Here is a 26,843-nt window from a genome sequence, read left to right as displayed (position 1 = left end):
GCGTGGAGCCTTGATTCCTGGGAGGAACCCTGAAGGAGGAGAATGCAGGAACGTAAAAGTACTTACCGAATATTATTATCATGTACCTACCTGTATCTCTCAGTGGCAGCTTACCCTACGTCAATGTCAACGATATTGTTGATAGTACATTTACATGCAGCGAGAAATAACATGTAATTACATACATTTATCTATATTTCTGCCCATCATGACCTTCGAAATAGTTGAAGACAATTGTGTTCTCCTGACTCATATGGCAATTTGATTCCTTGCGCATAGTAGTTACGGAGTAGGAGTGCTCACAGGTGGACATAAGTACTTGTACAAGCAATATCAGCACGGAGTACTTACTTACGTGTACAAACAAGTACAGTAAGTACAGTACTTGTACGGAGTACGCCCTACTTACATGGGCAAAGCAAGGAGGGGCACCTCCACCTACCCAGATTTCCTGCCCACAATGGCTTAATAAGCAATAACGACCTCAAAAGCAATATAAAATTTCTCGTTACCTACTAAACCTAATTTTCTTTCCTCCTTCTTCCCAAGACCGCCCGCGAGCTTCACTTTGACTACAGCCCTCGCTTTCTCAAGCGCGCCGCCGTTGATCATTGGAGAGAGCTCAGGAAGTCTTGCCTCGGAGGGGCACCTGCAATGCTAGCCTTGGCTTCTGTTTCAGTCCGTCCAGCAGCAGACAGAAGTGATGGCTACGTTCGCTATCCCAGCCGACATGGAAAATTTTGTCGTTGGACTGATAGGCATGGGTGACATGGGCAGGATGTACGCCGAGAAGCTATCTGCCGCTGGCTGGAGGTGAGTTGCCATGGTGATGTGAATGATGCGGATCTGTGTGAGGCGTTGATCGCTACGGTTCCGCCGTAGCTTTGGTAAGCTCACCCTTTTCCTTCTCACTTTCCTTTCATCATCTCCGTCCTCGTTTTCTCCTGATGACTAGAGCGCATTTGGCTCGAGTATTATCCGGGTCCACCTGGGGTCCGTTCCGGCTCCCAGTCCCTGGCCCGGATTCTCACTGATGAACATGCTAGCTACCTTTTTACACTACAGTCTGAAGAAAACTGCACTTTCCCTCATCTGTTTGACCGTGGCTCGGGTTCAATACGAGAAGACGCTGACCATGGCTCAGGCAGGACAATGATGACACGTAATGTTCCGCGGATAGGATCCTGGCCTGCGACAGGGAAGATAGCTACGATAGTCTCAAGGAAAAGTACACCGGAAGAGTACGAACTGCGTCCTCGGCTGCTGTAGCTGCCAATGCTTTGCGCGCCAATGTCGCATGCTGAATCGGTCAGAGATTAGAAAAACATTGAAATCTGTCGCAACGGCCATCTCGTATCCCGAGCCAGCGATTATATCATCTACAGCGTCGAGGCGGCTGTGATCGACCGTGTGATTGGCCAGTACGGCCCTTGTATGCGTTCCTCTCTCGTTCTGTACTTGTGTAGCCCAGATTCGTTCTAATGGAGGGGGTCCAGCCACCAAGATGGGAGCCATCGTCGGCGGCCAGACATCGTGCAAATCGCCCGAGATCGCAGCCTTCGAGGCTCACCTCCCCGCCGACGTGTCCATCGTCTCCTGCCACTCCCTCCACGGCCCCGGGGTGGATCCCCACAACCAGCCGCTGGTGCTCATCCAGCACCGTGCTTCCGACTCGACGCTGCGCCAGGTCGAGACGGTGCTGAGTTGTCTGCGGTCCAAATTTGTCTACCTCACGGCCCGAGAACACGATCGGATCACGGCCGACACACAGGCGGTGACGCACGCAGCCTTTCTGTCGATGGGCAAGGCATGGCACGCGAACCGGCAGTTCCCCTGGGAGCTGAGCCGGTACGTGGGAGGCATGGAGAATGTCAAGGTCAACATAATGCTCCGCATCTACAGCCAGAAGTGGCACGTCTACGCCGGGCTCGCCATCCTCAACCCGGAGGCTCGAGAGCAGGTCGCGCAGTACGCGAAGAGCGTGACGGACCTGTACAAGCTCATGCTCGAGGGAAACCTCGACGGGCTCCGGAAGCGCGTCTACCACGCTCGCGACAAGGTGTTCGGTCCGTCGACGACGTGGGAAAAACGACCGCTCATCGAATCGTCGATGCTGTCCTACTTCTCCCTCGGCACGCCGTCGGACGCGCCGGCGCGACCGAACAACCACCTCTCGCTCGTCGCCATGGTTGACTGCTGGGCAGCACTCGACATCGTGCCCTACGACCACATGTTGTGCAGCACTCCGCTCTTCCGGCTGCGGCTGGGCGTGACGGAGCACCTGTTTCGAAACACCTCCTTGCTGGACTCGGCGCTGCGTACGGCGGTCGAGGACAAGACGTATCGCAGCGACGACCTCGAGTTCACCTTTGCAGCCCGCGGATGGGCCGAGTGCGTGACCCTCGGTCACTTCGAGACGTGGGAGAAGCGCTTCGTTAGTACGCAGCAATTTTTCGAGCCGCGCTTCGCCGACGCGAAGGTGGTAGGTGATCAGATGATGAAGATGGTGCTTGAGGGCCAGAAGCCTGCCATGGATGAGTGAGCACGGTGCTTGCATGCCAGCCAGCAAGGGGCTGAAGGGGTTGCGTGAACGAATACGATTCAAGAAGTGGCATGTACCTGTTGTTTTTCTGTGCACCCACGCACATGCGCTCATTCATCCCCTTGACTCACCCAGGATGGATGGGCTTACGAGGAAGTCATATCACACCCACTGCTGCTCAAGCCGATGCCATAAGTTCATGGGACAGCTTTAGTTGGAGGGGTTATGCAAGAGCAACCTGGAAGCGAGTGAATTGGTACTGCAAAGGATGAAGCTACAAGTCCAAGAATCTTGCGTACTCTGCATCGCATTTCGTCGTGCTCTCCAAGGACGGGGACGGTGAATCGATTCTCCTTGGCAGGTTCCGATAGATGTTGAAGCACTGGGTACAGACGAGATCTGCGGAGTAGCGTCGATACCAGCTACCTAGCCATGGTACGGAGTACTCTGTCAGAGCTAAGTACCCACACAATAAGGCACTTTTTCGTGCAAGTAAGTATTAATACACACATGTGTTTAGAACCTCATGCTTATGACTTAGTACAGTATACTTGCACAAGACAATTACAGTACAAGAATATGCCCTGCTTGAGCTTGAATGTACTTGATCCGTACAGTACTCCTATTACGTGCAAGCAAGTACAAGTACCTACCAACCCCTAGCGGCATGCGGGTGGTGACAGTCCAAGGTAAGTACAAGTACTTGTAAATCAGTGCTTGTAGCTCTTCACCTCGAAAATCCCGATTACGACCCAGAGTTCTGTGTACCTTGCGTGAAGTACGTACTGTACAGTAAGTACATACTGGGACGACTTATCCACTCTGTTCGTTCAAATCCCAACTCCCCTCCTCGCAAGGCTTCGTTGATGGTAACAAAAATGGTCCGGGCAAGTTCAATCTTTTCATTCTCCCGTCATTAAAGTTATAATACCACGCGTGCAAAGTACCGACAAGGTCCCGCCGAACTATGGCCGACGCAACTCTCATCGAGGCTGCGAAGAAACTCGCAGCTGCCCGGGCCGTCGATGAGCATTTGTTGCCAAAATACAAGTACATTGGCATTGGTTCTGGCAGCACGGTCGTCTACGTTGTAGAAGCTATCGTTGGCAAAGGACCAGAGTTCTACGGCCAGATGACTTTCATCCCCACCGGTAGCCAGTCGAAGGGTCTGATTCGAAAGGCTGGCCTGACACTCTGCAACCTCGACGAACGGCCAATTCTGGACGGACTGCCTGTGGCTCTCGATGTCGCGTTCGACGGCGCAGATGAAGTGGATGAAGAACTCAACCTGATCAAGGGTGGTGGCGCCTGTCTGCTCCAGGAGAAGCTCGTGGCCGTCGCGGCCAGGAAGTTTATTGCAGTTGCGGGTAAGTATCGTCACATGTTCATCCATCCGTAAGGCAGATGGGAATAAGCCGTTAACGCAATTCAACGCAAGACTCACGCAAGCAGTCCACGAGGCTGTGTACCAAGTGGAAGACGATCCCCATTGAGGTTGTCCCCCTTGCCGCCCCGGACGTTCTGTCCCGTCTTCGCACCATGGGCAGCGCCAATGCGACCATCCGGTCCGGATTGCCCAACAAAGCCGGAGAATGCGTGACCGACAATGGCATGTGGATCATAGATGCCCCATTCCCCCCCCTTCTGTTATCCAAGGATTTGACGGCGGAGACGGAAGGTAAGGGCATGAATGGGGTCTGGCATATCGACCTTTTGGCCCAAGAGTTGCTCCGCGTTCCTGGTGTCGTCGAGATTGGCTTGTTTCACGAATCCAATGGACAGCAAGCCGCTAGCCTGCCCAAGGAGCTGCAAACCCAGAAGCCTATTGCCGCATACTTTGGGATGCCTAACGGGGAGGTCCAAGTGCAACTGGCAGCTTGAGTAACAGCATATATCTCCCTGTTGTAGAGCCATTTTGTGCTTGAAGGGAGTCCTTGCAGTAGTTCCCCGCAGCCAGACTTTAGTTACCGAGTCGATGTTCTCTTCCTTACTATCAAAACGAACCGAACGTTCGTTCCTGCTTCGTCTACTGCTTATCGGAAATATGTATCGCCATGGATCTCCTATGGATAGGTTCGCTGGGCCAACGAAGCGTGAACGATTGCATGATCCTGATATTGAATAAAAATAGAACCCACCAACCTCGCTAGGGTTATGCTCACGAAGTCAATCTGATTCTTGTCGTACTGGAAAGCTAACATTGGCTACTATCTATTCTGCCGCAAGGGCGGCAAGCTTGACTGAGCGATTGCATGGGAAATATGGAAAAGAAAATTACGACTTTCATCGACGTATGTTGCAATGATGGGACGATCAAGCAGCGGCCTTGGCAGCGGCCTTAGCAGCCGCTCCGGCGGCGGGCTTAGCACCAGCCTTGGCAGCGGCCTTAGCAGCCGCTCCGGCGGCGGGCTTAGCACCGGCCTTCGCAGCAGCCTTCGCAGCAGCCTTCGCAGCGGCCTTTGCGGCGGCTCCGGCGGCAGGCTTATCACCTCCGGCTGCCGCCCCAGCTGCTTTGGCTGCCGCTCCTTTGCCGAGGGAATCGGCATCCTGCTTCTTCTTCTGCGACTGCAAGTCCTGTTTGTCTTTCTCCCACTGGGGATTGGCATCTCCAAACTCTTCCTTGATCTTCTTCTCCTTCTCCTTCTTCTCTTGCTCTTCCTTCTCACGCGCAATCCGCTCCTGCTCCATTTCCTGCACGTCCAGTTAGTCAGTCAAAATCATTCTTGAAAAGCATCGACCTGTTATCATACCTCCATGTGTCTAATGTCGTCTACGCTGGGCTCGTATAGATGCCAAATGACGTAGTGGGGCAAACCAACCACCGAGTAATCCATCCGCCTCGCCATCTATCACCAATGTTAGCGCTCTTACGGTCCGAACCTAGAGTCGTCATGCACGGAGACGGAGACGGAGACGGAAGTGGGATTAGGCAGACATACCTTGCCGAAACCCTCCGTTTCGGCATGTTTCTGGAAGCTGAATGCGGGAAAGTGTACGCCGCTGCGGAAGACCTTGGCCTTCGCCAGAATGCTGACACCTCCGACGCCGTCAATTTCCATTTCCATGTCTGGATCTCCGAAAGGATCGCGAAGGTATGCCAGGTGCGGTCTCCATGTGGCGTACTCTGCGTAGCCTTCGACAATGACGGCATCTTCATCGAGCGTGTCGGCCAGTGCGAGTGCTGTCTCTGATTCTTGCCACGAGTTCAAGTCGTAGGGCTGCTCACCGCCTAGCCAGTCCGGTAGGGGCCGCCAAACATCTATCACCGAGTCAGAGAGTGGCCAGGCACAGAACTGCGGAAATGCAAGGTCCGAGACTTACTCGGAACGATGACATCCTTGTTGTGGCGCATCAGATCTTCAAGAATGGTGAAGGGGGCCGTCTCAACGTCGACATCGCGCCAGTAGACCCAGGAATGATAGGGTCTGAGTGCTGCACTCAGGAGCCAGTTCCGAGCTTGCGCCATCAACTTTCTGCGGCTCGCCTGCGCTGCAAATCCGTGACGGCTCTCCACGTCTTGGTTGACCTTTTGCCCGAAATCCTTCTCGATGATGGAGATTTCGCCATAGGGTAACTTCGCGTCTTCGTCTGCCTGGATCACCTCTAGATTCTCGACCAACAGCTGAAGCGTTCGGTCCTTGGAATCTGATACGAGAAATGCAAGGTCGATGAGATGATGGGGGTAGGTGAAATTGCGCAGGTGTGAGAAGAACATGGCCAGATGCGGCTCGGCATCGCGGAGGGGTACGCAAAGCAGGATGCGCTCCTCACGCTCCCAGCCACGAGCAGTCCCTTGCACATTGGATAGATCGTAGTACCGGACCGTTTCCAGTTCGAGATCGACCGACGAGGTCAGGAGGCCAAAGGACAGAATAGAGAAAACGGGATGGGAAGGCCACAACCACACACCGGCGAGGACAACCAACACCACAATTATGCCGAGGCGGAACAGAGTTTTTCTTCGACGTCGAGTTCCGGGTGCCGAGCTTCGAGGTTGAAACCTGTTTGTTGCGCATTTCGGTGCTTAGCATAGCCGATAATAGCGCAGAGACACCTTGGTCGACCGGGGGGACTGTTTACCTGTGGGGAGAGATGTCAAATGTGTTCCCGTGCGGCAAGCCGTTGGCAAAGCCGCTCTTGTGATGCCTTGGCATCATCGTCAATGTAGAGAAAGAGGCATGCGAGAGGGACGAAAAAGAAAACCGGACCGGCCAGCTCTGTCAAGAATCAGCGGCACGGAGGGAACGAGGTCTGGATGAACCGTGTGCCCAATGCCAAGAGAAGCACGCTGGCGGTGTTGTGATGACAGTTTCAATGACAATACGAGCCGCGCAATACGAGGTGAGGTGGCTTCGTTGGATAGTTTTCTGGTTCACACGAATAACCCCGACTAAGTATGTACAAACAAGATGGGCCGGCACAGACGACAACTTGTACTTACGTACAATACAGCACGGAGTCCTGTACTGGTACAAAAACATTCCTGCAAGTGCGTACTCCGTTAACGGTGCACGTTAGGCGTTAATGGCATTTCGCTAGCCATTTTGGGTACGTACCTGTACATTTTGAAACATGAATACTGTAAGTACGGAGTACTCCGTATATGATCAGTTTATCGAAACGGATGATTTATACAAATAAAATGAATACTTGGGAGTTTTATAGATAAAACAGTTAATAGTTCTTTAAAAAATTATTTTCGCCAACATTTTTCTTGCAGTATATATCTATAAGCATGGATATATATTTTTAACTACGGAGTATGTGTTATATGCAACGAGGTAATTGATGATGTCACGTGACCATTAGCCCCCTTCCTGTGCTCCGCATATGGCCACAGGACGTTTCACACGAAAGAAAGGAAGAAGATCCTCCGAGCTCAAAGCTGCAATACAATGTGCCCCACAGTCCCTCAGCAAGTCAGGTGCGCTCTAGCTGCTTGCACCCAGTAGACTGCCTTGTACTCTGCCCACAAGTTGAGTCTCAATATATGCGTGTACATACTTATGTATTGCACAGCTAGTTGCAGCAATGAATGAATATTGTATATGAGTTATACAGTTGAAGTTATGTATAGACTCATTAATGTTGGATATTTTTGGTGATCTGATAGTTGGGTGGCCATGTTTTTGGTAGTATTCTTCAGCGTCTAAGTACATGTACTCCGCACTAGGTACTGTACATGAACAGTACCGAGCCTTCCCCTCCAGGCAAATAGTTAACCGGAGTACAATCCGTACGGAGTAACCCGTAATTAATCCGTACAATATTCTTGTTCAAGTGCACTCAAATACTGTACTTGTACTGTAATATGAAGTATTACGGAGTACGAAGTATTACATCCATGCAGTATCCTTCCTCTTGTGGGGCATTTTTGCCGAACCTCAGCCCGCCATTAGTTCAAGGGAGCTAAGTATGCAATACAAGTACTTAGCTTACAGTATTATATTTCCGTATAGGTAACTTGTGCTCCCTGCGCCAACCACTTGAGCCTCGGGTCAGCAAGGTGGGCACCAGTCGCACTGCTTACCGTATGGGGGAAATGCTCTTTGTGGGCTGTATTACCCCATGACCAGATCCTGCTCGACATCATATTGTGGACGTTTGATACCTACTTGACAAATATTGTTTCCCTGAGGCTCGGCCTCGACAGCTTGAGCTATGCTGGCTCTCGTGCATCGTCGTGAGTAGGGCCCCTTTCCGCCATCGTGCCAAGTCCACCGTTGTACGCTGACATACTTCTCTTGCCTCGATAGCTTTCGAGGCTCTCTCGAGCACCGCCGGTTCCTCACCAGATGAACGTTAGCGACAGAGGCCTCTGACGAACATGACAGCTTGGTCCTTGCGCTAACACTGCTCTTCACCTCAGTCAAAATAATTTTCTCCTTTCTCCTGTCCTACCCGTTATCCGGCCTCCTCAAGCGCGTGCCCGACTCGAAGCCTTACCTCAAAAACATATTCATCATCTGGTATAAAGTCTTACCTTGGAGCTTCCGTACTGCCGCGAAAAGTCAAGTTGACATGGACCTCCCTACAGCACCTCTCTCTTCTATCTCGTTGGCCTTTTCGATCTATGGGATGGCATTGCAACCTTGCTCATTAGCTCTACAGGCACCTATTGCATTGCAAAGTACCTGCGGAGGAGCCCCTACATGCCATGGATTGGCTTCGTCTTTGTCATGGGCCACATGTCCCTCAGCCATATCCGCCGCCAGATTGCCGATAGTGCCCAGGTTGTCGACATCAGTGGTGCTCAGATGGTGTTGGTGATGAAGCTCAGTGCCTTCTGCTGGAACGTTGCCGATGGCCAGCTGGAACCGGAGCTCCTCTCTGACTTCCAAAAGGACCGCTCCTTGAAGAGTTTACCCCCGATCCTCGACTTTGCTGGCTACATCCTCTTTTTCCCCAGCCTGCTCGCCGGCCCTGCCTTCGATTACGCCGAGTATCGCCGCTGGATTGACACATCCATGTTTGATGTTTCCGCCGACGTGGATCCGGCCAAGAGACCCCCGGTGCGGAAGAAGCGTAAGATCCCCCGAAGCGGCACCCCCGCCGTCTTGAAGGCATTACGCGGCCTCATCTGGATTGGTCTCTACGTTGCCCTCGCAGGTCGCTTTGGCTATATGCAGCTACTTTCTGAACAATACGCGCGGCACGGCTTGCTTTACCGTATTTGGATCATGTACATGGTCAATCTTGTGGCCAGGTTCAAGTACTACGGCGTCTGGACCCTGACAGAAGGCTCTTGTATCCTCGCGGGCCTGGGTTACAATGGCGTTGATCCAATCACAGGAAGGATCTCATGGAATCGCCTTCAAAATATCGATCCCTGGGTGGTGGAAACGGCTCAAAACCCGAGGGCCTACCTGGCTGGCTGGAACATGAACACGAACAATTGGCTACGAAACTACATCTACCTTCGGGTCACTCCCAGGGGTAAAAAACCTGGCTTCCGCGCTAGTATGGCTACATTTGTTTCCAGCGCCTTTTGGCATGGCTTTTATCCTGGCTATTACATGTCTTTTGTTTTGGCTAGTTTGATACAGACAGCGGCCAAGAGTACGTTGCCCAGCGCCTCTTTTTGTTCATCCTTTCATGATGTCTACCCCCTTTTTTTCTCCTGATTATCTTCATGCTGTTCGAAGGGCTGACGGATCGAACCGCGTAGACTTTCGCCGCTTTGTCCGCCCCTTCTTCTTGGATCCTGTCACCAGCGGGCCGTCCCGCAACAAAAAGTACTACGACGTGGCAAGCTATTTGGCGACTCAGCTGACATTCTCCTTTGTCACAACTCCATTCCTGCTGCTCTCTTTTGGCGGCTCCGTTCATGCATGGGCCCAAGTTTACTACTATGCCTTTGTTTGGACCGTTGCCGCCCTCGTCTTCTTCGCATCGCCAGGCAAGGCCATGCTCAAGGCACAATTGGAGAAGGCACAGGGTAAGGCCAGTTCGAAGCTGGTGCGATCGATGAGTTCCGACAGCCTAACGGGCAAGGAACCAATATTGGGCATCTCCAGAGACCTTGAGCGTGACGTACATGAAGCAGTCGAGGAGATTAGGGCAGAAGTAGATGCCCTACAAAGAAAGAAGGCTATGTAGACGCGTGGGGTTGTATTCTGCTCGCTCACGTCGTCTTTGTCAGACAGCGCAATTGGCCACTTGTCGATTACGAGCCCACTGACAGGCCAGCTAGCTATTGACATAGGCATGGACATGATACAATAAAATAACTACGAACGCGTCAGGGATATGGCCACCGGAACGAACCCGAAAGCTATGCACAGGTGTGCCAATATATTGTGAGACAAGTTCGTAGACACATGCCTACATTGTGTTTGCCCCTCACCCACACTCCAACAACATAAGAATGATTCAAAGATCAGCACATCGCCATGACAAAGAGAAATGAGAGCGCACATGTAGCCTCGACCCCAGAAGCATGCAGCACTCCCCTGACTAAAATCGACCCAGAACTCATATCGACGTAAAACAGTGAATGTCATCATACAGGTCAGCGCATTAATATCATTACAAGGCAGCCGCTAAGGAGAACAATATGTAAACAGAATGGCAGACAAGTGATGAGGGAAGAAGTGTTGAATAGTGCTAGGAAACCGTTTGCCGTCGTCATTTCGTCTAAGTCATCAAGAACCTGTTGTGACCAGGGTTTGACGAGTTGGTGTTCGCAGTGGCGAAAGGTGGGCGCCGATAACTACAGAGTCCACTGTTGCTTGGATCCGGTGACAACAAGGGCAATGATAGCACCGATGACAATCAGGCCGACTATGGACATGGCTCGATTGAGATTTCTCCACCAGCGGGCTCGGCCGTAGCGGTGCACGTCGGGAGATTCATGCACCTGCTGTTGGGCTTCCTTCTCTCTGTCGACGCGGCTGGTGCTGTGTACTTCTGCCACCTCGAATATCGGTCTCGGCGCGATTGGTAGAAAAGAAGCAAACATCCAAGCTATTGAAATAAAAATCAGTTGAACCGCTACATATCGGCAACTTCTTAGGAAAAGGGGAAAACTCACCAAAGGGGAAAACAAAGCCTGCAATGAAAAAGATAGGCTGCATGCGTGAGTAGGCTTGAGTGGCGCCATCGCCAGACCATTCCGCAGATTGTGCCTCCCAAAAGTTACTTGGTTTCGCGCGTCTGTCCTGGCGAAGATGTGGAGACCAAATGCTGGAGGTTTGCTTCTTCGCCGTGCGAGCTATAGACACAGGTTGGTGTCGTGTTATTTCGTTGTCGACATCGCCACCCATGCCGGGGAAATACTGTTGCGAGGACGCCGCATCCTGATGATGCGTTCGAGACGAGGCCTGCAAAATCTCGGCGGGCTCATTGGGCGGTTGACTGCGAAGGAAGCTGCCTTGCGAACGATGCTTGTACTGGGACCGAAGCGAGTCTGCCGATGGCTGGGCAGCCAAGAAGCGATGTTCACCGCTGCCATAATAAACCCTGCAGAGGTGGTTAGTTACTGGATGCGCCGCTTACGGCCCGGGCCAGCGCGAGCCGGTACATTGCCATCTGCTTACCTGGCCCAAGCGGGAATTGACGACCGCAAATTCGTGCTTTGCGAGCTGCAGGACGACCATATGTTGCGGTCGGATGCATGACTAGACAAGAGGCTGTATAATCGAGAACGAGACGGACGATGATGAAGCCGCTCTAGATCTGCCAAGCCATCGCCGTGCTCGTCGTGGTCTCGCACAAGTCTGGCAGCGGTACCATTAGGATCCCTGCGGAGGACTCTATGTGCTACGTGGGGGGGCTCGGAAGCTTCCCTGGCTATGCGAGCAGATCTCGCATGTGCGAGGTCAAGAATCGGTGCAAGTTTCGAGAGGTGGACAGCCAGTGGGCTTCGAGCAGGGGCCACGGAGCACGGGGCACTCGTGTTCGCCCCTTCACGCTCAGTTGCGATCAATTGGTGCTGCTGGGATTTGGGCCACTGTGGCTCCAACGCCTTCGTGTTGATGGTCCGACGCGAAGCAGATCGTTTGAAGATGCTGCGAGGCATATGAACAGTGGGCGCGCCGGCAAGTATGAAGCTGGTGGCATCCTCGACGACCGAGCTGGAGAAGGAAGCCAATGATGCTGTGCGGATGGAATATCGAGAGCCGGACGTCGACCGGTCAGACCTATTGATCAAACTCCTCGCCGTAGGTCTCAGTGGGGGAACAAGCAAGCTTTCCCTCGAATACTCGAGCCGGAGCCGGGGACCCTTGCCAACGACGGCGGATGAAGCAGACGAGCTGTCGTGCAAAACGACGTAGTTTGGTTCGGCATCACTGAGCACTGAATGTTGCTGGTGTTGGAAGGAGCGCGCGGCAGATGAACCCCCAGTGACGTCCGCGTCGGAAGGACTCCAGGCTGGAGGTAGGGTATCCACGTCGGTGTCGGCTGAATTAGCGACTGTTGCGGGAGAGGCATATGTTTTGTAATTGGATGTTTCGGATGCGGTTGAGAGTGAGTAGGAGGAGTACCGTGACTGCTTCTGGAGATGTCGGACACCAATGGATGAGCTTCGTGGACTGTCTTCATTGAGAGTGGGTAGCCCCTGGTGAAAAAATGGTCGTGAATCTTGATCCACGGTTCTCGTGTGGACTCTGCGCAGGAGGCGATGGTCCCGTGATGATGGAAGGTTGGGATTCGGGACTTTGGCGTCTAGAGACCCTGAGGAGAGAGGCTGTTTGCAGAACGGGGTCCGAGGCAAGCTGGGTAGACCAGAACCAAACAGGTTCGAGCGAGAGTGATCCGACGACGCGGCCGGGGCCGATGGCGAACAGGGTTGAGGCCCCGAAGAGGTAGTGGCTGAAGGGTGGAAGTTGGATTGTGGAAGCAAGGAGAAGGTCTTGTCCAAGTTGACGGCAACGACCTTGCTGGCTCGACGGCGGGGGGATGGCGAAGGAGACGACGAGGCCGATGAAGAATCCAAGGGTCCCGGCGGCGGAGGAAATGCTCGCGCTGGAGACTCGTACAGAGATGTCCAGTTGGGTGGTGTCGCAGCCTCGAGGCTTGACGTTGAGGGCGAGGGCCCGCGAATTGCGGCATCCGGAGGGGTACCAAGGGGCAGGCGCAGGAAATCGCCACCTGCACCGACCGTTGGAACGACTGAGTTGTCATGGACCGGATGGGATTGCAAGGGATCGTGGAGGCCCGGAGCTAGAAATACTGAGGCTCGCTTGCCATGGTCCTCCTGCTGCTGCCGGTTTGAAAAGGAGAGCCAGTCTTGTGCGACGTTCGAGAGAGAACGAGAGGGTGATACGGGGGGGTGATCCTCGGAGCAGAGACGGGGTGGGCTGTAAGGGACGGGACGAATCTGAAGCCTGTTTCGTTCCGAGGGTGTCCGCTCATGCAGAACCCGACGTCGGGGCGAGCAAGGCGGCGAAGTTGGCATGCTCCCCCGCTCTCTTCGGCAACTGCCTGGCAAGCTATTCTATTACCATTGCCTTTCTCGGAGGTCGAAGGGGTAGTTGACAAAGTTAAGGGTGAACCGGAGACGCCAGTTCCTCCGACGCTCCCCGAGGGAAAATCTGACAGGATGAGCGATGCAGAGTGCGACGGACTAGACGAAAGCACCGTCTGTATGGGGCCAGAGCTTCAAGAGGCCTGCCTTGGCTAGAAAAGGTTGAGCTGTCGCCTCGTCCGACAAAGTAGAAGCGAGGCAGAACCTATCACGAGGAGCACGTAGCTGTGATTTCTGGGAATGCGATGCTTATTGGGGCAAGTGACGGTGGACGAGAAAGATGTCTGTTATGACTAGTCGTTTGGTCGTGGTGCAAATGATGGTATTGGCTGTATGAGTTGGTAGGAGCCCGGGTACGACGTTGACCGAGGCTTAGGCCAGGTAGCAGTTTAGGACGAATAACGATCGAAGTTGTAGGCGACGAGCGGACGACGAAGAATAGAAAACGGTGGAGAGGACAGAGGAGATATGGGCATTACGCTGTGCAGCGGAAGGTCTAGTACGAGCGAGAGACGGCGGGAACGAGGACAATCCACGAAGGAGACCTACTGTTCATTATTGGCGGAGAAAGAAGGGACACACGGGTGCGAGGTAGAAAATGGAAGACGAGAAAGTTCGATCTCAGAAGCAGAAGAAGAGGGAAGACATTGGCATCGTCATCGGAGCAAGAGAAGGAAGGGGTCATGAACGACAGCAGGTGTAGGATGTAGAGTTCTCCGTCCGTACTTTGGCAGCGAAGTAGAGTTGGACCAAGGAGTGTGGAGAGAACCAAGCAGGCAGGCAGGCCTCGTCAAACCGAGCACCATCAGCTACGCTTGAACTGGGGGAGGGGGGCGACGTGGTGACATTCAGTCTGGACGCCCCTGGGGCCGTCGAGGTCGGCATGGTGGTGGCCGTTGGGCACCACCAGCCGGCCAGACGGTCACCGTTTGCTTGCCCATTGCCGCATGGCAGGGGGGGCGACGGCGAAACGAACTGCATTGCATGACATTGACCAGGGCGCGGTGGTCTAAGCAGAAAATTGGATCGCGCCTGCCTGCGGGTACGGAGTAGAGCGCGGAGTACGAAGGTCGAAAGGAGCAGACTGCACCGCTTTTTGTTGTAGTCGTCATGCAACTAGCGGGCGACGTTTAATGACCTCCTGCAGGCCGACGGAGTCGGGAAGAGAGACAAGCGCTGCAGCGCCGAAAGCAACGCGTCGGGCGGCAGCGGGCCTGTGCACTAGGTACTACTTGTACTCGGTACCAAGCCCTACTTGCACAGAGGCAGTGCCTAAGTGCTAGGGAGGTGTACAGCAGGTACGGAGTAGGAGGAAGGCAGAATGCTGGCTGTACTTGGTACTTAGGGGTACACACTACCTCCAACACCAGCATGCACGTGCTCTTGGTACTAGGTACTTGGTATGTTGCTCCTTCTTTCGCTGGCGGTATGAAGCGGTGAGGAAGGGAGTATCGTGCTGTTAGTCCTTGACGGTACAGATACATTCGGTGTACATGTACGCCGTAAATGCAGGCTTGAATACAAGTAATTACTTAGTACGTGTAGATGTCAAAGTATGGCTGTAAGTACTTGTAAGTGTACAGTACGGTTCGTGCGAGCAAAGAACCTTGCAAGTGACGACATTACGGGGATGGATTCATGCCTCGAGTTCACCGTCCAACGGAATAGGTGGCTGTCCATAGGTACGTACTATTACAAGGAAATGCACCTGAGGAAAGGTGTGAAATAAGTGTACTTGTGCAGAGGAGTACTTATTTTTATACGGAGTACACCTATCGAGCTTACTCACCTCCTTGTCTGCCTGAGCATGCCGTTTGTTGCGTTCGCAGTCCGCAGAGCAAGTACATGTACATGTATGTACTCATCCTATACACCTACAACGCAAGTACATGGAAGTGTACAAATTTTATTACCAGCAGGTAGTACTCCGTAGGCAAGGAATATTTTCCTGAATGTGCTGTACATTTTCTGCCCTGACATGTACATGCATGTATTACACGTCAAGTCTTGTTATCGATGCCTTTGGATTTCATGATTTGTACGGAGTACTCCGTACTGTACTTGTACTTGCACTTGACAATATTACTGTACTTACATGCGCACCTGCACTACAACTACACTTTACGCTATAAACAATTGTGGGCCACCCGTTCCTTCCTTTGTAACGGAGTACTTACACCAACAGCGAAAAACCTGCAACGAAAAACGCGAGTGCAAGCATTCGTTCAAGTACTGTATACCCAAGTACTCGTACTGTAGGTACTACCTACTAAAGTAAGTATGTGTTCATACGAGTAAGCAACCCCTGCAACCAGCAGCTAGTGGTGCCACTTGGTTGGCACGTAAGTAAGTGCTACTAATGCACCGCCGAAGGCAGCCTAGCCTAGCTGTACATGTACTGAACTTAAGTAGGTGTACAAGTACTGTACAGTAAGGTGTGCAAGTGCACCACGCGGCCAAATTCACCCCTTCTCAAACGGCGAGAAAACCCAAAGAGCCTTTGGTCGAAGGACCTGAAAGCACAGGTACTGCTGCCACGCAAAACTGCGTGCATTGCATGTACTGTTAACGGCACCTAAGTCCTCATTTGTGCGGAGTACAGCAGAATATACTTGTACTTACAAGCAAGCACCTACGGAGTACTCCGTACGCTGTTATAAGTAAGTACTCCGTCCGTACTCGCAAGAACATGTACACCTACCTACAAGTTACACTGTCTATTCTCGGTACGGAGTACATGCAGAACTATTACTATTTACGGACTACATGGTGGTGAGGTCAGTTCCGAGCGTACACACTCCGTCGTGAACGCACATTCCGCTGACAAGTCACTCAACGACGAGACTGAGAGCACCTATATATTATTGCACCTTTCCATGAATGCCTATGTACACGAATACACACGTAATGTAAGACTAATGTACTCGCACTCCATACAGAGCGCTCTTATGCACAAGCATGTACAACGTACGCCTGCACGCAAGTGCTTGTACATGTGCTGCCACATGGGTGGACAGGAATAGGTAGGTTCATGTGCTTTGTACTATACGGTGTAAAAGTACTAGGTACCTAGCTGTATTGCTGTATTACAGTGCGAGTATAATAATACTGTATTACTCTCATCCCCAAAAAGTACCTAAGTACTCAAGTACACGCGGCGACTTCTCGCGTCACATTCGTGAAGCTTGAGTGATACGCCAGCATCACCGTCACGCACAGACAATCATACTCGCACAAGTAGACGCATACTTACATACCTATACCGATGGTACATAACGCTTGCACTGACTCGATGAGTGGTCTGAAAATTGACGATTTGATGTGAATAATGGAAATACGACTGTTATGCGATACTTCGAGCATCATCCTGAGATTCCGACTGCTACTCCGACTGCTTTCGTATCATGGGCAGTTCACCTGCCTCGGAATGAACAATGATACGTATTCTGCAATGTACTGTATGTATGGGGGCTATGATACTCGTCGCACGGGAATGATTCACGGCTGACGACGCTGGCGGCGGCATCTCCCACGTGCATTGCATACGGGCTCTTTCTAATTGGATTATCTCCTCATGGTATGTGTACTCCGCGTATCCATCCTACCTGAGATCCGAAGCTTCGCAATGAGAAGAAGGAATTGCTTGGCAGGATATTCTAATGTCCCTTGCGCTCAAGGGAAATCAATCGATTGTCAATTTGTCCTGTCGAGATTATTACATAATAACAGGTCAGAGTACTCCGTACTACCTGGGAAATTTCGTACCTCGAGACGCATTTACGAATGCAAGGCAAAAAAAAGTATGGTTGTTCATGCGATTACTAGGGTGATGAGCTAGCGCATTGAGAAAAGTAATACTCGCGGCATCGAAAAAATATATCGTGCAAGTGCACACTTGGATAGATAAAAGGATTGAAGAACTATAATAATACAGCATATTTTTGCATTAAAATTCTGAAGGCAAGATGGGATTTTGTCTTGGTCATATTGATTTCTGTTCTTCTATGGAACTAATAGTCGCTAGCCATGTACCTTCAGCCTCGTCATGCTGGAGGCCTTGGAGCGGCTTGTTCTGCCGTTTCGGAGTCTACTTTACAGCCATCACACCCCGATGGTTGGTGGATGGAACCTCTATGCTCGCACAGTGGTAGCTGGCTCAAAAATCGAGCAAATGAGCGGGAGGCGCATCTTCGGATGGCTTGGAAGAGTTATTAGCACCGTCGTCCCCTCCGACAGGGGGTAGGCTAAAGGGCACGATGACCAGACCGCTCGATGCGCTCAACTTAAAGGACATGTCCTCTCTCATGGAGCCACCTTCTAAACCACCACCCTTCTCATGAAATACAGGCAGGCAGTGAACTCGCAGCAGGCCCTGCGACTTGTCACCCTCCAAAGCACCACCGCTACCCATCTGGCTGTGGTGCTGGAAGGGAATGAGCTCGAGGACTCCGTCGGAGAGTAGTTCCATCCACCTTGTGAGGCCAGTAGATCGTGGGTACAGTGATACAGGGAGTGTCACCAGGGCCGTGACCTGGGTCGGAAACTGTCGCAGCAGACCCCTCAGGGAATGGAAGAATTGTATTACCTCGGTCGGTTGGCAAGCTGTTGGGCTGTACAAGGTTGGAGACAAGATGCTCGGCACAATAATCCTATGAATGGATGATGGCGATGACTCCTTGAGCCTCAAAGCAGTGTCGGCAATGAAGGCCCCAAGAGCTGACGGCGCCGACCGGCTCGGCGCACTGCTGGGCGGGTGGCTGAGGAGCTGACCGGCGATGTCGCCGGACTCGAGTCGCTTAGCCATGTCGAAATCATGGCAGAACGGTTTCCCGTTGTCGGATGTGACCGGAACTACTGCAGCACCTGGAGTTCATTTGAGTCTCAGTCACTAGTCGCGCGTTGCCGGGCCCGGCGGGTGGCACGTACCCTTGGCAGGCTTGGGGACGTTGCCGAGAGCTCCGTACCGCCACGCAATTCTCATCTTTTCCGGCGAAGGCGAAGGCGAAGACGAAGTGAACTGGGTAGCACTGGGCTTTCCATGGCTGGCCAGCCCGGGAAGATCTCGCCTCCACTCATCACCGGCGCCGAGAACGTGAACGTGATGGCCCTGTACTAATCCTTCTGCAGCGAAATACCGTAGTAGCGTTCCGGCGAAATCCGTCGTTCCAGACTCTTGGATGAGAAGCGACGATCCAAGAGGAAGACCGGCGTGACCTGCGAGAATCTGGTCCAGCGTGATGGTTCCTGTTGATGTTGTCAATCTGCCATCATGAGGGGACGGTCGAACGCCAGCCGCTATGATTGCCTTGTCTTCTGGGGCGGAGTTGGCCAACCGGGGAGCGCGCAGAACGGAATTCCTTTTGCGAAACGACATTGCCCGTCATCGAGGTGAATCGTGACGCGAAGGGAGACGGGAACCTTTTGACAGAGCAGAGTCCGTCCCTTGGTCTGACGCTGCGAGCTCGGCTCGACGGGTCAATACCGTAGTCGCACCCTTGTAATCGACGAGACCGTGGGCTATTTTAGATCGGTTGATGTTGCATACGCACACCTCCTGGACGATAAAAAAATCAATCAATGTAGGCCCAAGTTTGGCAATTGCCTCGTTGTCAAAGTATGGCTTTTGATATTCCTGCAAACCTGTGTCGTGTATGGAGTTCCCGAACGGTGGATAGATAGGCTCGCCCCGCTTGAGCGATACCGAATGATATGCGTCATCCTGGGCGGGAAAAAAAAACCGTGAGCACCAACTATCCCTCACTAGTGAAGGCTACAACAGTCCTCGGCGGGAGGAGCACCCAACCTACGGAGTAATATCCTGCAGGTCACATCCACCCCCACCATTTCCCAATTGTTCAATCTCTCGCAAGCACCACCACCATGTCAGGCGCTGGTAGCGGCGGCGGCGTCAGCGATGCCACTCTCTTCGAGGAGAGCTTCACAGTTACCGACTACGACCAGACCAAGTATGACCGTGTGGCTCGCATCTCATGCACGTCGGCCGATTCCCAGACCGTCATGGTCCTCGATATCAACATCGAGCTGTTCCCCTGCGCCGTATCGGATTCGCTACATGTCGTCCTAACCACAACACTGTCCCCGGACGGGAGCAAGGACGACGACAAAGGCTGGCGCGACGTCGGCAAAGAGGGTGCCATGTCATCCACCATAGCCGATAATTACGACTATGTGTGCCACGGAAAGATCTACAAATTCGAGGAAACGTACGATGGAAATACAATGTGCGTGTCCAATTGTCACCCTAAAACAGTCGCCCGACCGTTTGAAACGTCTTGCCAATATGCTAACCATGTCGTCCTTGCTTCTGCAGTAATGCCTACGTTTCCTTCGGTGGCCTTCTGATGTCACTACAAGGCCCAGTGAAGAAGCTCACCCCGCTGCGCGTCGATAACGTGTACCTCCTAGTCAAGAGGTAGTCATCGTTTACGCGTCCGAGTCCCATCGGAAACCCGACCATACCACCCACCGAGGCCGCAGGGGACCGGCGTTGATTTGTCCTCAGGCTCGTCTCAACACGTTCCCGCACGATACGATATGCTTGATCTCATGTCCTGGAGAGGAAGCGGACGGCGTGGTCGCGCTCGCGCTTCCCACCTGCCCCGACACGAAGGCTTCGCTGGTCAAGGATCTAGTTCGCCATCTTTTTGACTGCTCCGGGACCTCGAGGATAGGCTAGGGAAGGCATGGTTCCAATCGGTCTGATGTGGCCCAGGGAATGGTATTTTTCGGTGCATTCTCTGTCTCATTAGGCCCAGGTCGCGCTCGTTGTCCTCGCTCAGAATGCCGTGCCGGATAAAGAAGTCGAGGACGACGAGGGCACAGTTGTGCTTGAACTTGCCCTCGGATAGGTACTGCTTCACCTGATCTACATCGCAGAGGTAGAACTGCTCGACCTCGCCGTCCTTGGGTCGAGGAATGACGTCGGTAGGTAATTCGAGATCATAGACCCATTGACATTCAGGATAGATGAAGCCATCATCGCCGACGTGCTCCCTATCCGTGACATAGATGTAGGTGACTGTGCCGACACAACGGGCTTGCCGCTGGACCAAGTCTTGCGGCAGGCTGGCCTCTTCATCTGCCTCGCGGGCAATGCATTCGAGGGGATCCTCGCCTGTCATGAGCCCGCCTGCGACGGTGTTGTCGAGCATGCCAGGGAAGGTGGACTTGTCGGCGGCGCGCCGAGGCACCCACATCTTGAGGCCGTGAGGCGCGGTGGCATCGGCAACGTAGGCTGTCATGTGCACGCCATAGCGCATCGTACCTAGAAGCCCCATCGCGGTTCGTTCTATGCTGAACAGAAGCTCCCCCTTGCGGCTGTAGACTGGCCACGCCTCATCTCGCCAGCCCCGAAGCAACCTGAAGGTATCTTGGCTACGCAGGCTGTTGGCTAGCACTGCTGCTGCTCGGCTTCTATCCATCTCGGTGGGCAACTGCTGAAAGAGGAGGAGTGTGCGATTCTCATGGCTGATTTTCATCTCGCCGGTGACATTGGCTGGCATTCGCATGAGTGCCTGAACAACGCGATCCAGCATGTAACCGATGGGATATTGCCCTTGATCATCCTCCCACAGCAACGTGTACAGACCCTCGCACGGCGGCTGATGCTTGCCATCGTCAGCATGGCATGAATAGGGAAAACTAAGGCAACAGGGCGTCAGTTCTCTCCCAAAGGCAAACCCCTAAGAGGATCTCCTTATTCCTTCCTCCTGCTTCATTCATCTCGGACGATAAGTAGGGTGGGGAGTGAGACTGACTTATCCGCTTCTCCAATGAGTTCGATGTTGGATTTCATCGTGCCCGACTTATACACCGGTGGCAACGGTGCCTCCGGTCGGTTGGATTAGGTTGAGCTGAGTTGAGCTGGTTGTACTTATTCTTGAACGTTGGGAACACGCGTGGTTTGGAGGTATGAACTGACAATCAACAGGACTGCCAGTACATGCAAGGCAAGGCGAGCATTGTACCATTAGTGTACTCCGTACGGAGTACGGAGACTTGCACAGTAATTGAGCCCAGGTGGGGGCGCATGCTGCATGGGGGAGTACAGAGTAATAGCGCCGTATTTACCGAGTTTAACATCTACAACACCTACACCTATTTAAGTACTGTACGGTGTACGGACTACTACTTTTACTGTAATTATTAATACTGGACTGCTGGATGTGGTCGTTGGTGCTAAGAATACTCCAGAACAGTTGCTTCAAAAAGCGGAGTCGTTGTGCCCTCCACCTTCCTATCAATCGACTATTACAGTACACCTACTTGTACAAGCATAGGAAGAGACGGCCAGCAGCACGAGGAAGCGTTTGCCGACGACCATCGCCGTCGCCGAAGCGGCTGGACATACTAATTCGGGTCGCGAGCACTGTCGTCTCCGATCTGGATTATTCCTGAAATTGTATCAGCTTTCTCACCTTCTGGCTTACGTTGGGGCTTCATTTACAACCTAATAAGTACATCCATTCTGGGCCCACCACGAAGACAGACGAAAATTGCACCTAACTACGATCTCATACGTATTTACCGAGCGAATTATCACACCACACCTTGTGCAATCAGATCAACACTAGGATTTTCTAACGTAAGAGGTAGTGCCATGTCGAACCCTCTCTTTGGAATCGTCCCGGCCGGCTTGGCCCTCATCACCGAGCCCACGTCAATGCCATCCCAGACGTCCTTCACCTACGCGCTGCCGACGACAAAGTCTTTCTCCCACATCGTCATCTTCCTCCTCCCCAATGTCACCTTGCCAGAAAATACTGCGGCAGCCATCTACATTGCTACGGCCAACGAGGTTGCGGCGGCTGCACAAACTGGCGCAGCTCCCAACTTTCGCTTCCTCGGCGGCATCGGCCCGGGCAAAGAGAGCGCCATGTTCAAGGTCGGGGGCAGACAAGAAACCAACGAACTTGTGATTGGTGTGTCTGTCGAGCCTGCTGAAACGGTTAGTCGGTGCCTTCAAGAGCTTGCGGCAGAAAAAGCCTCCAATCCGTCATCGTCTCAGCAACCTGCCACGCCTGCGCTCGCCCAGCTCATCATTCAAAACGCGTTCAACTTTCTCGCCAGCTTCAGTGGCACGGTTGGCCCTGAAGGCATAGAGGTCGTTCCCCTGAAGGCTTTTGAGGAATGGTGGCGCAAGTTTGAGGCTCGCCTTCGTTCAGATCCTACCTTCCTCGAGAAGCCACCGAGTTAACTGACAGTCAATGAATGCATGGCATGGTTTTTGGATCAGGTATTGAACCCCTTCTCGTGGGCTGACTTCGAGTTGTTGGCACTAGGCTAGATGATTGGAATATTTGACTCTTCGGCCAATGCAACACGTTCCTCATCTGCACGAAATTCCGCAACGTCCTAGCCCGTTTAAAAGAGCAGTGGCCATCATCATTCTTTCCAGGAAACTCACACGGCACACTTGCACGTGTGGTGTGACCAGGCCGAAACGGAAATAAAGCCAGCTAATTGACAACACAGCTGCTCCAGCTCCATACTCCTTGGCCTGCATATGAATACACAACCGCCGTCATAACCAGGAGGTGGAGAATATCCCCTTGTCGATTTGCCCATGAATCTATCTGACACCAAACTCCTTTCTTTTTCCACTGTCCATCGCGCTCGACCTCAATGCTCAATGGGAGGAGTGAGGGAGCATTTTTGTCGGGTGGGACTCCCGGTTCTACTACGTCGACCGGCGTTGAGCATCTGGAGTGTTGGTGCAAGTCTTTCACGGCTCTCGGTGCGAATGACAAGCCCATTCCTGTCCATCGCCGGCGGTGGTTGTAGGTCATCGGGCCGATCAACGTTCAGCCTGAGCGTCGAGAGACCACTCCCCTTGCCAGCTCGCGAAGAGTCGCTGCTGTCTGATTGATGGTGCTCATCTGAATCCACCAACCCGAGTTCCAGTTCGGCTGCATCTCCTTCGTTGATCACTCGCTGATACGTTGCTGCATTACGGCCGAAGAGCTGGCTGGCGAAGGAGAACATTCCCCTGCCAGGTTTGCGACCAGTACCGGGTCGGCGCCTTCGACGGATAAGGCCAAATAGTTTCCTCCTTCTCTCCGGTCCCCGGAGCAGATACGCTGCGAGTAGGGAAAGCAGTATCAATGCGATGAAACCGGAAATCGACTTCGACGCACTGATGAAGCCTTCGCCTTCATCATCGGAGCCAGATGTCGATGACAAGGGCACAGAACCAGCATGCTCAAAATCGTCGGGTACTCCCGACTCCACGTTGCTTCCAAAGCCAACGGGCTGAGCGGGAGACTCTTGGGGAGAAACCTGACCTGCCGCGTAGAGTATCATCTTACCCAGTGTCCAGCTAACTTCGATGCCGTCAATCTTGTCCACTGGCTGGAATGGGTCGAGAAAACCCCTATCCTTGGCTTTTTGCGCGGCATCCTTGGTTGTGTTGATGCCAGGGTTAGGCAAGCCCTCTAGGCTGACCCGCGGGATACCGATGCCCTCATGGAGCACGTTGATGAGCCACGAAGCCTTGAAGCACGCTTCCCGCGCGTCTTGCAACTTTTTATCGAGTGTCTGCTTTCGCTTGCCCAGCTCACCTTCAATATCGGTCCAGTCGCGGCTGCAGAAGTCCATGACGGTATTTTGGTAGGTTGCAAGGTCATATGCGGTGTGTTCGTTGCCGAAGACTCCATGCGTAGCATGCCAGTACTCGGATACGCCGATGAAGTGATTTACGTCAAAGTCGATGACCGGGACATGCCTGCCATCGAGGAGGCAGGGATGGTCATCGCATGGCGCGTCTTTGCGCAGCAGCGGTTGTGTTTTGCGCAGACACTCCTCGAAAATGCCAGTCCCAACAAGCACCTGGTCGTGTGCAGCTTTGTCACGTCGCCGGGGCTCGCCGCCGAGGGTCGTGCGCAAACCCTTGGGCAGGCAAGGGTCCGGAATTTCGTCAACGGAGCCGACATCATAGTTCTCCTTGAGACTGTCAACATATCGAGTGCGGGCCTTGTTGGCACCGAAGCCCAGCCATGTGGCCGTGAAGACTCTGTGTACCATGGAAGAGCCATCCAGGCGCCGCATCCGAATGAGTTTCAGATCGTTTGCGTGACGCTCAGCCTCGGTAGAATTTGGCGCAAAGGCGATCTGCGCCGATGCGCCACCCATGTCCAAGAATCCGTATGTGTGGTGACCCTTGCCGTGGGAATGATTCTCAGGGTGGTCAAAGCCGCCCAGAAGGTAGTTGGCGGCAACCCAGCCATAAAGTCCCTCCGTCTCGCCGGATATGACTTGTACATGAGATTTGCAGTGTGGCAGTTTAAAACGAGTGTTGACTTGCAGGTAGCGACATATCACCTCTAGAAGAGCCGTCTGCTGGTGCTGAGGCAGAAAGCGAACGCCTGCAGTGGCCATGAGGAAGACAGGCGTCTGGGGAATTTTGGAAGTAGGCACTTCTTTGAGCGCCAAGTCGATGAGTGACTTGAGGTGATCGGGACCGACGGCGGCAACATCTTCGGCATAGAAAGAGACACCAGGGTGAATCTTCTTTTGCTTTTTCAGTTTCAGCCGTGGCAAGGTGTGCTGGTCTGGCTTCGAGGCATGCCTGGCCGAGGAGTCCGGAAGCTTCCACTTATACACATAGACGCGGGTCCCCGAGGAGCCAGCGTCGAAGATGACACCATACTGGCCTGTCGGACAGATGATCAGTTAAGCAAGAGCTTCGGTCTCGCTCGCTGGGCGAGTGGATGAAGGGGGGAAACAAGACATACAATTCTTACACATGAGGGCTCGTACGCGCGTCGGGACGCAACAGTCCTGTGAAGCCCTCCGTCCTGCGTCTACGCCCTTCCACCTGTCTGTGTCGTGTCTCAATGAAGACAGGGAGAATGGAAGGTGGCAATTTATCCAAGAAGCGGCGCCGAGAACAGTACCCGTATGCCAGCGAGTATTCTTGTTCCTTGCCGCGACCTGGTTTGGTGATGCCGTCTTTGAGGGTTTCCCGTAGAAGATTTGCTATCGTCGTGATAGCTGACACAGACCAAGAATGATTTGGAGGCTAGTTTAATTGTGAATTCGCTGGCAATTAATTGAAACAAGGTCAAGAGCTGACAGTCGGTCGATCCACACACATGGTTCGCAGGGGCCAGAAGATGATGAAGAGCAAGTTTGGTTATGATGATAAGATAAGCCGAGAAGGCAACGTGCTCAAAAACGAAGGGCACGTTATTAGGTACAATGTATCACCCCTGAAAGCATGTGAGGATTGAACATGCTGTCAATGTACTCCGCACAGTATGCAACAAACACCACTCACTGTAAGAACTAAAAAACACGATGCACCAGGGCTGGATAACATGTATAATAATTGATATTAGTACATATTTCCCTCCAAAATTCTTCAATACTTGAGCATGTAATTTTGAAAATTATATTTATAATTAATTAGATTATGCATTTATTTTCATTCTTTGAAAGAAATCTTATGAGAGCGAATTCTACACATCACTTTATACTATTGCTAGTAGCAATTATTGAACTGGAATGGAACTAGGCTTTGTATTATTGCAGCCAATGGATCAGTAATAATAATGTACCTGTCGGAAGGTGTAAGATGTGAAACATTGGATAGAATCACGTGACAGGGCACGAGACCTCTTGTTGAAGGCCAGGTAAGCTACGGAGTTAATATACAGTATACTTATATTAATACTTGTACAAGTACATTAAGCCAGGGAAGCTCTCCGACGAGAAACGGAGGTTCCCTAGGGATCAATGCATGCATTGCCTTCGTCCTCGCGATCCGTAACGGTCCTTAGACCTCGTCACTCTAACTCTTGTGAACCATCGTCTCTGATAGCGGGCATCCTAAATGGCCAAGTCGAAGGGTACTCCTGATGATGTGGCATTGTTGTAATCTACGTTTTGGGAAACACAGCAGAATCGTTAAATGATCAGGAACAGTTTCTTGATATTCTTGCTGTTGTTATATCATGCTAGAGTGTTCGCCATGTCTGCCCGAATACCTGCCAAAATGGACACTCTTTACCCGATGAACAACCCGGGAGAAGACTTGAAGCTCGTTTGCGCCCACTCCGCCGGACAGGCATCGGCACCGAGCATCCTCAAGCGGGCATCCCAGATGAATAGGGCGCATCATGAAGGAGCATCTTTTGCTGGCTTTCCGAAGGCGTTGCGTGCTGAGAATAGGGCCTATCGAGCGGACAACGCTACTGTTAACACTGCGCAATCGGGATGGGAGCAACCGTTACGGCAGAAAATGATCGGAACATATACATTTGGGCATTAAGGATCCATGTAGCATTCTGTCAAATATGCCGACATGTACGA

General features: G+C 52.5%; 10 protein-coding genes across 10 annotated transcripts; 5 read left to right on the top strand and 5 right to left on the bottom strand.

The window, feature by feature from the left end:
• Nucleotides 1–703: 703 nt before the first annotated feature.
• DCS_07836 (putative prephenate dehydrogenase) lies at nucleotides 704–2,542 on the top strand (the record flags this gene model as incomplete). The annotated part of the gene is made up of 4 exons (XM_040805119.1): nucleotides 704–813; nucleotides 1,181–1,241; nucleotides 1,321–1,432; nucleotides 1,497–2,542. The coding sequence occupies 4 exons, from the start codon at nucleotides 704–706 to the stop codon at nucleotides 2,540–2,542; spliced, it is 1,329 nt and encodes a 442-aa protein (XP_040655223.1).
• A 967-nt stretch (nucleotides 2,543–3,509) lies between these two features.
• On the top strand, nucleotides 3,510–4,423 carry DCS_07835 (uncharacterized protein; the record flags this gene model as incomplete). Its single annotated transcript, XM_040805118.1, has 2 exons — nucleotides 3,510–3,909; nucleotides 3,981–4,423. 2 exons carry the CDS (start codon nucleotides 3,510–3,512, stop codon nucleotides 4,421–4,423), a joined length of 843 nt encoding a protein of 280 aa, XP_040655222.1.
• Nucleotides 4,424–4,855: 432 nt separating this feature from the next.
• DCS_07834 (glycosyltransferase family 62 protein) lies at nucleotides 4,856–6,699 on the bottom strand (the record flags this gene model as incomplete). The annotated part of the gene is made up of 5 exons (XM_040805117.1): nucleotides 4,856–5,233; nucleotides 5,293–5,388; nucleotides 5,482–5,801; nucleotides 5,864–6,543; nucleotides 6,623–6,699. The coding sequence occupies 5 exons, from the start codon at nucleotides 6,697–6,699 to the stop codon at nucleotides 4,856–4,858; spliced, it is 1,551 nt and encodes a 516-aa protein (XP_040655221.1).
• Nucleotides 6,700–8,203: 1,504 nt separating this feature from the next.
• DCS_07833 (MBOAT family protein) lies at nucleotides 8,204–10,141 on the top strand (the record flags this gene model as incomplete). The annotated part of the gene is made up of 5 exons (XM_040805116.1): nucleotides 8,204–8,225; nucleotides 8,299–8,343; nucleotides 8,412–8,511; nucleotides 8,580–9,601; nucleotides 9,711–10,141. The coding sequence occupies 5 exons, from the start codon at nucleotides 8,204–8,206 to the stop codon at nucleotides 10,139–10,141; spliced, it is 1,620 nt and encodes a 539-aa protein (XP_040655220.1).
• A 613-nt stretch (nucleotides 10,142–10,754) lies between these two features.
• DCS_07832 (uncharacterized protein) lies at nucleotides 10,755–13,442 on the bottom strand (the record flags this gene model as incomplete). The annotated part of the gene is made up of 3 exons (XM_040805115.1): nucleotides 10,755–11,008; nucleotides 11,076–11,503; nucleotides 11,581–13,442. 3 exons carry the CDS (start codon nucleotides 13,440–13,442, stop codon nucleotides 10,755–10,757), a joined length of 2,544 nt encoding a protein of 847 aa, XP_040655219.1.
• A 4,225-nt stretch (nucleotides 13,443–17,667) lies between these two features.
• On the bottom strand, nucleotides 17,668–18,885 carry DCS_07831 (Elongator complex protein 4; the record flags this gene model as incomplete). The annotated part of the gene is made up of 2 exons (XM_040805114.1): nucleotides 17,668–18,374; nucleotides 18,438–18,885. The coding sequence occupies 2 exons, from the start codon at nucleotides 18,883–18,885 to the stop codon at nucleotides 17,668–17,670; spliced, it is 1,155 nt and encodes a 384-aa protein (XP_040655218.1).
• A 506-nt stretch (nucleotides 18,886–19,391) lies between these two features.
• Nucleotides 19,392–19,948, top strand: DCS_07830 (UDP-glucose 4-epimerase Gal10; the record flags this gene model as incomplete). Its single annotated transcript, XM_040805113.1, has 2 exons — nucleotides 19,392–19,753; nucleotides 19,843–19,948. 2 exons carry the CDS (start codon nucleotides 19,392–19,394, stop codon nucleotides 19,946–19,948), a joined length of 468 nt encoding a protein of 155 aa, XP_040655217.1.
• A 204-nt stretch (nucleotides 19,949–20,152) lies between these two features.
• DCS_07829 (thiamin pyrophosphokinase- protein) lies at nucleotides 20,153–21,327 on the bottom strand (the record flags this gene model as incomplete). The annotated part of the gene is made up of 2 exons (XM_040805112.1): nucleotides 20,153–21,173; nucleotides 21,290–21,327. 2 exons carry the CDS (start codon nucleotides 21,325–21,327, stop codon nucleotides 20,153–20,155), a joined length of 1,059 nt encoding a protein of 352 aa, XP_040655216.1.
• Nucleotides 21,328–22,131: 804 nt separating this feature from the next.
• On the top strand, nucleotides 22,132–22,728 carry DCS_07828 (uncharacterized protein; the record flags this gene model as incomplete). The annotated part of the gene is made up of 1 exon (XM_040805111.1): nucleotides 22,132–22,728. One exon carries the CDS (start codon nucleotides 22,132–22,134, stop codon nucleotides 22,726–22,728), a length of 597 nt encoding a protein of 198 aa, XP_040655215.1.
• Nucleotides 22,729–23,153: 425 nt separating this feature from the next.
• Nucleotides 23,154–25,277, bottom strand: DCS_07827 (Nucleoside phosphatase GDA1/CD39; the record flags this gene model as incomplete). The annotated part of the gene is made up of 3 exons (XM_040805110.1): nucleotides 23,154–23,611; nucleotides 23,669–25,183; nucleotides 25,265–25,277. The coding sequence occupies 3 exons, from the start codon at nucleotides 25,275–25,277 to the stop codon at nucleotides 23,154–23,156; spliced, it is 1,986 nt and encodes a 661-aa protein (XP_040655214.1).
• Nucleotides 25,278–26,843: the final 1,566 nt, after the last annotated feature.

The sequence above is a fragment of the Drechmeria coniospora genome, chromosome 03 (assembly GCF_001625195.1).
Source record: "Drechmeria coniospora strain ARSEF 6962 chromosome 03, whole genome shotgun sequence".
In the NCBI taxonomy this organism is placed as follows: Eukaryota; Fungi; Ascomycota; class Sordariomycetes; order Hypocreales; family Ophiocordycipitaceae; genus Drechmeria; species Drechmeria coniospora.
Note: the sequence above shows the minus strand (reverse complement) of the source record. Positions and strands in the feature narration are given on the sequence as shown.